Consider the following 7,630-nt stretch of genomic DNA (forward strand, 5'->3'; position numbering starts at 1 on the left):
ACTGTGGTTTAGCCAGGGTAGAAAATATGGGTAAAAGTTTAATGAATATTGCCACCCGGTGGGGAAATCCAGAATAACGACCACTTAGTTTAGGTGTTACGTCATCATCATGCGACGAGCGGAAACGCATGCGGAAAGCGCAGAGAGGAATGTGTCTCTGCTAGGCAAAACGTGTTTCTACGTTAATTTGTTGGAAACATGGCGCCGGTACAACAAGAACCAGAGATCCAGTTCGCTCAAAGATTGGCTTCTAATGAGAGGCCCATGCGAACAAAAGCCATCAAGAAGCTAAGAAAATATATTCGTGTTAGGTCACAGAAAATCCAAGGTAAGGCTAACGAGGTTACCAGGAAAATGGACCACGCGCTTGGCTTCCACACACGCAGCTTGTCTGCCTCATCTCTTCGTGATCCTAGCTTAGCTACCTTCGATTCGTTTGTGCACGTTAAACCAATTTGATTTATATAGTTTTAACAATACAATAGTGGACTCGAGCACGAAAAATGATATAAAAGAGCTTAGAATGTAACACATCAAAGAAAATGATCACATTTGGTCGGGAATACAAATTGTATGCGCCCAGTGACGATGCGAGCAACAATGTTGCCATCTCTTTTCATAGTTGTGATTTTTGTCTCTAGTTGTTTGACCGGCACTTGCCTTCTCTCCAGGTGGGTTTGAAGGTGACGAGTTACTCAAACTATGGAAAGGCCTCTTTTATTGCCTGTGGATGCAGGACAAGCCACTTCTTCAGGTAAGTCGTAGCCATTGTGACCCAACTTATTTGCATTCACGTTTCTAAAAAAAAAAAGGTTTAAACTAGAAGAGTTGATACACAAAATACTCGGACTATAAATTGCTTGATTATGATTTTTGCCAACAGGAGGAGCTGTCGAATCAGATCTCTGGCCTGATACACAGCTTCCAGAACATCCAGAGCCGTAAGGCCTCATTTTTATTACGTACTACTATGTATCCAATATTGTCTTTAAAAAGTTACCCACGGGTCTGGGAACAAATGTTCTGAGAGTTTTGACAGACCGTATACAGAACGTGTACACCAATTTCAATATCTGTTCCTGTTTTTACATCGCTTTTTTTTTAATCCTTTTTTTGTAGAGTTTATGTTTCTGGAGACCTTCCTGCAGACCATCAAAAGAGAATGGACCGGCATTGACAGGCTTCGCATGGATAAGTTCTTCCAGGTCAGCATATTCATCCAATCAAATATTATCAGCATTTCCTTACGCAATAAATCATCATGTATCGTTTTGGAGGATAAACGGAAAATATTTTGTACGTGAAAGAAATTACAAATCCTTTTTTTTGTCATTCTCTCCGACGGACAGCTGGTTCGTTTCGTGTTCAGGAACACTTTTGAGATGATGAAGAGGAAAGAATGGGAGACCAGGTGGGTGACGCTTTGACCCTTGACCCGTTTAAAAAAAAAAAACTTGAAAACACTTGACAAACGTTAATTTTGGGGGTGTACTGTCCCTTTAAGTCTTTGTGCATCCATGCTTCCTGTGACGTTAGAACGAGTCGTTCTGTCTTTCTACAGTGTGGTGACCAGGTTTCTGGAGCTCCTGACTGCCCAGGTCCTCCACAGCTCCAGCGGAGCTCCCTGTGGATTACAGTTCCACATACTGGACATCTATATGACTGAGCTGGCTGCAGTCGGCTCAGCTGAGGTATCAACTGGTTATTTTAATGACCCAAGAGATGCGTTAGGTTCACTTTGTTGTTTACGATTAGAGTTATAATTGGGAGGTAATAAATCAACCAATAAATCCACATTTAAGGACAGGGAAGTAATGAGACTTAAGTTTGATGAAGATCTGTCATTTTGATTGGGTGTTAGGTGGTCCTATTGGGTGAGTGAGCTGGTCGTATGCTGATTTGTTCCATTTCCACCACAGTTGAATGACTGGTTGTGGTTTGCTTGTGATTACAGCTCACAGCGGCTCAGAACATGACATTCATCGACCCTTTCTGCAAAACAGCGTCTAAAACGAAAGAGTAAGTTTCCCAGACGTTTTTTGGGGGAGGGGTCAAGATAATCACCTCTACCTTTTATATTGAGTTTCAACCCTTCCTGCACATTCCCTCTGTCTCAGTCGCATCTTGCTCAAGGCTATCTGCAGCAGCATTTTCAGCGCCATCGTGGACCAGGCTCCCTTTGCCATCGAAGACCTGTTGAAGGAAGTGAAGGCTACAGGTGGAGGGGCTGAGGAGTCCGACTCGGGACAGGCTTCTGAAGAGGAGGGGCTAGAGAAGGATCCCCCCAAGGGCAAAAAAACTGCAAAGGAAGCCCTCAAGAAAACCACTGGAGGGCAGACCAACGGTAGGCATTGAAATCCTAAGAGCCATAATTTATGGATCAGCTTTAGCTTGAATACCACAAGTATTGTTGCATTATATGGAAGTATCTTATTAATGACACAAAGCCTGTATTTACAAATGTCCAGATATAATCCATAAGTCTTGTTCTCATCTTCATTTGTGGTTATAGGTACTGTATCAACTGAGGAAGAAGATGATGATGATGAAGATGGTCTGGGCGATGAAGACGATGACGAAATGCTTCATATGGAGAGTGACTCTGAGTCTGAGATGCCAGATGACGCGGGGATCGGACCTGTTCTCCAGTTTGACTACCTTAGCCTGGCAGACAGGCTGTTTGGGCTAGCCAGACGCAGCAACACCCCTAGCCACAACAGACAGAGACTGTACAAAGTCGTCAAGACGTAAGTAAACACACACACACACACACACTCATAAATTAGAAATCCTTGATATGGACACTGATGAAGAGGAGTTGGTTCAGTTTGTGTATTGACTGACACCTCTTCTCTCCCTCTGTTCTCCTGCAGTCTCCGGGATCTCAGTGAAGGTAGGAATCCCGATGGTCATAAATTTCATCAGCGTGTCCCCATGATAGATGTGCAAGGAAAGCTGATGTCTCTCTCTCTCCCTTTGTCTCCTCTCTTTCTCTCTCTCAGGAGTCTTTCCACAGGATGAGTACCCAGAGGAGGTGTCGACAGATGAGGATGATGATGAAATGTTTGGCAGCAGAAAGAGGATGAAACGAGGACGAGGCTTCGGGGAGGAGGAGGAAGAAGAGAGCTCACCAGCCAAGAAATGGAAAGGTACCTAAAACCCCTCTTATTTAAACGATCGCCTTTGATCTTCAGCTTATTATTTTACTGCATCATTTATTTGTTGTTCTTACATCATTGATATCTTGTACTTAAGGCAAGAAAAAAGACTCCAAAGCAAGAACGTCTGACCAGACTGCCGCAACAGATGACAGCAAACCAGCAGAGACTCCCGGAGACTCCAATAACAAGAAGAAGAAGAAGAAGAGGAGGAAGAAGACGACTGGAGAGGTGAAGACTGAAGAGCAGAACGGGGTGGCGGCGAAGTCGGAGGTTAAGGTTGAGAAGGACACAACTCCTGCTTCTGTACCGCAGATGACAGACTCTAAAGAAGCAGAGACGGAGCCCTCTATCCCAGCCAAGGGCACCGATACAGGAGCGTCTCTCCTGAAGGAGAAGGCAAAGGTGGTAGCCATGGAGACAGGGGTCCAATCAGGAACTCCACAGGATGTAGTGGTAGGTAACCTGTCATCTGTCACAGTCATGGAGGTAGACCAGAAGAAACAATCAGAAACTCCGGTACCAGACGCCACATCTTCCAAGAAGAAAAATATCAAGAAGTCCAAAACGCCTGCACCGAAGCAGAAGGAAGAGGTAGCAGAACCAGCAAAGTCTGCCCCTGAGACTGCTACTACCACCCCAAGCAGGAGAAAAAATACCAAGCAGGAGCCTGAGGAGCAGACCACCGTAGAGGAAGTTGAAATGGCGTTAGAAACAGTAGACGAGACCACGGCCACCCCACCGAAGAATAAGAGGAGGAGGAGGAGGAACAAGGTTAAACGGAACGCTGAGACAGACACAACACAGGTGGACCTTGAACCAGACTCTACCCCAGCCGAGGAGCCTCCAGTTGACCTCCGCATCGCTGCCACTCCCCTGAAAAAGAAGAAACTAAAGGTGGCAAAGGCGGGAGAGGAGGGCGCCGGGGGTGAAACACGGCCAGGAACTGAAGCAGACGTCCTTGTTGTAGACACCAAGGTGGAGCCGGCGTGTGTCGCTACATCAACCTCGCTCAAGAAGAAGAAGAAGAAACATGCCACGGCCGAAGAACAGAGTGTAGAGGCCGAATGTCAAACCCCGCCGAAAGCAGACGCAAACCTCACACTGATCGACGCTGAGGTACAGACGCTGGAGGCCGCCACACCTACCCCACTCAAGAATAAGAAACATGCCACGGCTGAGGTACAGACGCTGGAGGCCGCCACACCTACCCCACTCAAGAAGAAGAAACATGCCACGGCTGAGGTACAGACGCTGGAGGCCGCCACACCTACCCCACTCAAGAAGAAGAAACATCCCACGGCTGAGGTACAGACGCTGGAGGCCGCCACACCTACCCCACTCAAGAAGAAGAAACATGCCACGGCTGAGGTACAGACGCTGGAGGCCGCCACACCTACCCCACTCAAGAAGAAGAAGAAGAGCTCTGGACTGGTAGCGCAGGAGCTAGAGACCACGACAGTGGAGGAGAGCGTGTCAGAGGAGCAGCCTACAGATGCTGACCTGGACACGTCCCTGAAGAAAGGGAAGAAGAATAGGAAGGTCCCGGTAGTGATAGAGTTCGAGGCTGAGGTCAACGGGATGGCTGGAGGCAAGAAAGCCAAACTGAGCAACGTGAGTTTTAAGTTAACATTAACTTCACTTCCTAGGCCCAGGTTGAGTCAGCCTGACACATTTGATAGCTGTCCCCATCCATCAAATATGCAAATAGTTAGAAAGTTAGTAGCTACACTAAATGCGTACCATTTTAGTTAGATGAGCGCTAGTTAGCTGTGTTCGCTAGCAGCCATTGAACAGGTTTCCAGTTAATGAGCTTGTTTTAACTTTTTGTTTCCTCGTCTCTTCAGGACAGCAGAGAGCTTTCCACGCCGGTGAGCGCCAAGAAAACAAAAAAAATGACGCCCAAGAAGGCAGGGGCGGAGTCTGACTTCATCACGTTCCAGAACCATGCCACCATCCCTACTCCCCTTTTCTTCAAGACCACCAAGGGAAGTCCCAGCACACCGCTATCCAGCAAGAAGGTACTGCTTCAAAACCTACAGTCTTATTATTTCAGCAAGTTACTCCCTCACCATCTGTCCTTGACTTCCGTTTACATATGGGAATTCCTCGTGATATTTTATCTTTTTTTTTTTCCACAGAAGAAGTGTCCGACTCCAAAGTCCGAATCCAAGAAGGTTACCTTCGGACTCAATAAAAACAAAACCGCAGGTATTCGAGGGCAGGATAGCACCTTATTTGGACTCTATAATTACCTTATAATGACCTATATATCTTCTGTTATCAGCGATAATCTAGTTTCCAGGTCCTCATTTCTTTGTCGTTCCATAGTTTTGATGAGACTTTCCTATTTGTTCTTTTGCCCATTCATGATCCCCAGAGTTCAGGAAGACTGACCGCAGCCTGCTGGTGAGTCCAGAGGGGTCGTCCCGAGTGCCCTTTGACCCCCAGCAGAAGCCCCTGTTTGGGGTCCTGAAGTCCCCAGAGGCCTCTCTTACCAAAAGCACTAAGAAGACCAAGAGCACCCTGAAAACCACCCCCAAACGCCCCACCGCGGCTGACTTCTTCTAGTCTTCTGTGAGGAGACTGGCGAGACAGATGACCGTCCCACCCCAACTGTTTGTCTGCCAGGAATATATAATTATAAACTGAATATCCACAGATTCCCCCGTTGGGAAGAGAGTGATCTTGATATACAAATGTTTTTTTTTGTTTTTTTTGTCATTTCAAATTTTCCGTGTTTTGCTGTTCTGTGGGTGAGCAAGTTTTCAAATAAAGACTCACTTCCTCATTTTAGTGAACCTGTCGAACTGTGGGTGTTTCTTCTTCCGCCAGTCTTTTAGTTTTGAGCCAGACTGCATTTTTTTTGTGTGTTAAACAGCACTACGTTCTTGCTTTGCCTGAAGAATATAAGATTTGGTTGTTGGCGTGGGGGCTTATCGGATTAATTATAGAAGGAAAGACCACGAGTCATACATATCCCAATCAACATTTGTATTTCTTAATTTTTTTCCCAAAGGAAGGGTTTGGAAACAAATTTAAACACGCACACACTTCATCAGCACAGTCATACACTTTGACTTATTCTACATTTAGTTGTTAACAGCCTGAATACACAATACCGCATTAGGACAAAGTGAAACATGTTTGAAATGATTTACATGTGTGTATTCACACCCCTTTGCTATTAAACTCCACATTGAGCTTGGGTACATCCAAATTATTTTGCTCATCCTTGGGAAAAGGGAAAATTCCTTTGCTCATCCCTGGGAAAATCCACTACAACTTCATTGGGGTTAACCAGTGGCCAGTTCAGTTGGTTGGAAATGATTTAGAAAGAAACAGCTGTCTATATAAGGTTCCACCGTTGACACTGCCTATCAGAGAGATGCAGAATAATCTAGAAGACGTTAAACATGGCGTTCCTGGATGGGGCAAGAACGAGTTGTATGTTAAGTACACTATCATCATTAGGAGACGTGCCGTTGAAGTCCGAAGTTTACATACACTTAGCCAAATATATTTAAACTCAACTTTTTCACAATTCCTGACATTTTAATCGTCGTAAAAATTCCCTGATTTTGGTCAGGTGGGATTAACACATTTGAAGAATGTGAAATGTAAGAATAATAGTTGTTTATTTCAGTGTTTATTTCTTTCATCACATTCCCAGTGGGTGAAGTTTACATGCACTCAAATAGTATTTGGTAGCATTGCCTTTAAATTGTTTAACTCGGGTCAAATATTTTGGGTAGCCTTCCCACAATAAGTTGGGTAAATTTTGGCCCATTCCTCCTGACAGAGCTGGTGTAACTGACTCAGGTTTGTAGGCCTCCTTGCTCGCACATGTTTTTTCAGATCTGCCCACAAATTTTCTATGGGATTGAGGTCAAGGCTTTGTGATGGCCACTCCAATATCTTGACTTTGTTGTCTTTAAGGCCATTTTGCCACAACTTTGGAAGTATGCTTGGGGGTCATTGTCCATTTGGAAGACCCATTTGCGACCAAGCTTTAACTTCCTGACTGATGTCTTGAGATTTTGCTTCAATATATCCACATCATTTTCCTCCCTCATGATGCCATCTATTTTGTGAAGTGCACCAGACCCTCCTGCAGCATAGCACCCCCCAACGTGATGCTGCCACCCCTGTGCATCACGGTTGGGATGGTGTTCTTCGGCTTGCAAGCCTCCCCCTTTTTCCTCCAAACATAACGATGATCATTATGGCCAAACAGTTCTATTTTTGTTTCATCAGACCAGAGGACATTTCTCAAAAAAATACGATCTTTGTCCCCATGTGCAGTTGCAAACTGTAGTCTGGCTTTTTTATGGCGGTTTTGGAGCAGTGGCTTCTTCCTTGCCGAGTGGCTTTTCAGGTTATGTCGATATAGAACTCGTTTTACTGTGGATATAGATACTTTTGTACCTGTTTCCTCCAGCATCTTCACAAGGTCCTTTGCTGCTGTTTTG

General features: G+C 45.2%; 1 protein-coding gene across 2 annotated transcripts; it reads left to right on the top strand.

The window, feature by feature from the left end:
* Positions 1 to 96: 96 nt before the first annotated feature.
* LOC110520631 (uncharacterized) lies at positions 97 to 5,959 on the top strand. 2 transcript variants are annotated; one of them, XM_036975279.2, is made up of 15 exons: positions 97 to 328; positions 672 to 754; positions 884 to 941; positions 1,120 to 1,205; positions 1,350 to 1,411; positions 1,562 to 1,691; positions 1,955 to 2,019; positions 2,118 to 2,344; positions 2,513 to 2,747; positions 2,874 to 2,893; positions 3,003 to 3,149; positions 3,256 to 4,772; positions 5,006 to 5,179; positions 5,300 to 5,369; positions 5,530 to 5,959. In XM_036975279.2, the coding sequence occupies exons 1-15, from the start codon at positions 199 to 201 to the stop codon at positions 5,727 to 5,729; spliced, it is 3,204 nt and encodes a 1,067-aa protein (XP_036831174.2). In that variant the 5' UTR covers positions 97 to 198; the 3' UTR covers positions 5,730 to 5,959. The 2 variants fall into 2 exon arrangements, with proteins under 2 accessions (XP_036831174.2, XP_021453711.3); XM_021598036.3 differs by having other exon boundaries at positions 5,539 to 5,959.
* Positions 5,960 to 7,630: the final 1,671 nt, after the last annotated feature.

This window comes from Oncorhynchus mykiss, chromosome 3 (genome assembly GCF_057628025.1).
Source record: "Oncorhynchus mykiss isolate SJ-2025 chromosome 3, ASM5762802v1, whole genome shotgun sequence".
NCBI lineage: Eukaryota > Metazoa > Chordata > Actinopteri > Salmoniformes > Salmonidae > Oncorhynchus > Oncorhynchus mykiss.

What these genes read in the sequence shown, in the direction of transcription:
- LOC110520631 (XM_036975279.2), top strand. Translation starts at nt 199, where the DNA reads ATGGCGCCGGTACAACAAGAACCAGAGATCCAGTTCGCTCAAAGATTG. An exon ending in GCATGGATAAGTTCTTCCAG is followed by an intron (nt 1,206 to 1,349) that starts GTCAGCATATTC and finishes TCCGACGGACAG; the next exon opens with CTGGTTCGTTTCGTGTTCAG. An exon ending in ACAGCGTCTAAAACGAAAGA is followed by an intron (nt 2,020 to 2,117) that starts GTAAGTTTCCCA and finishes CCTCTGTCTCAG; the next exon opens with TCGCATCTTGCTCAAGGCTA.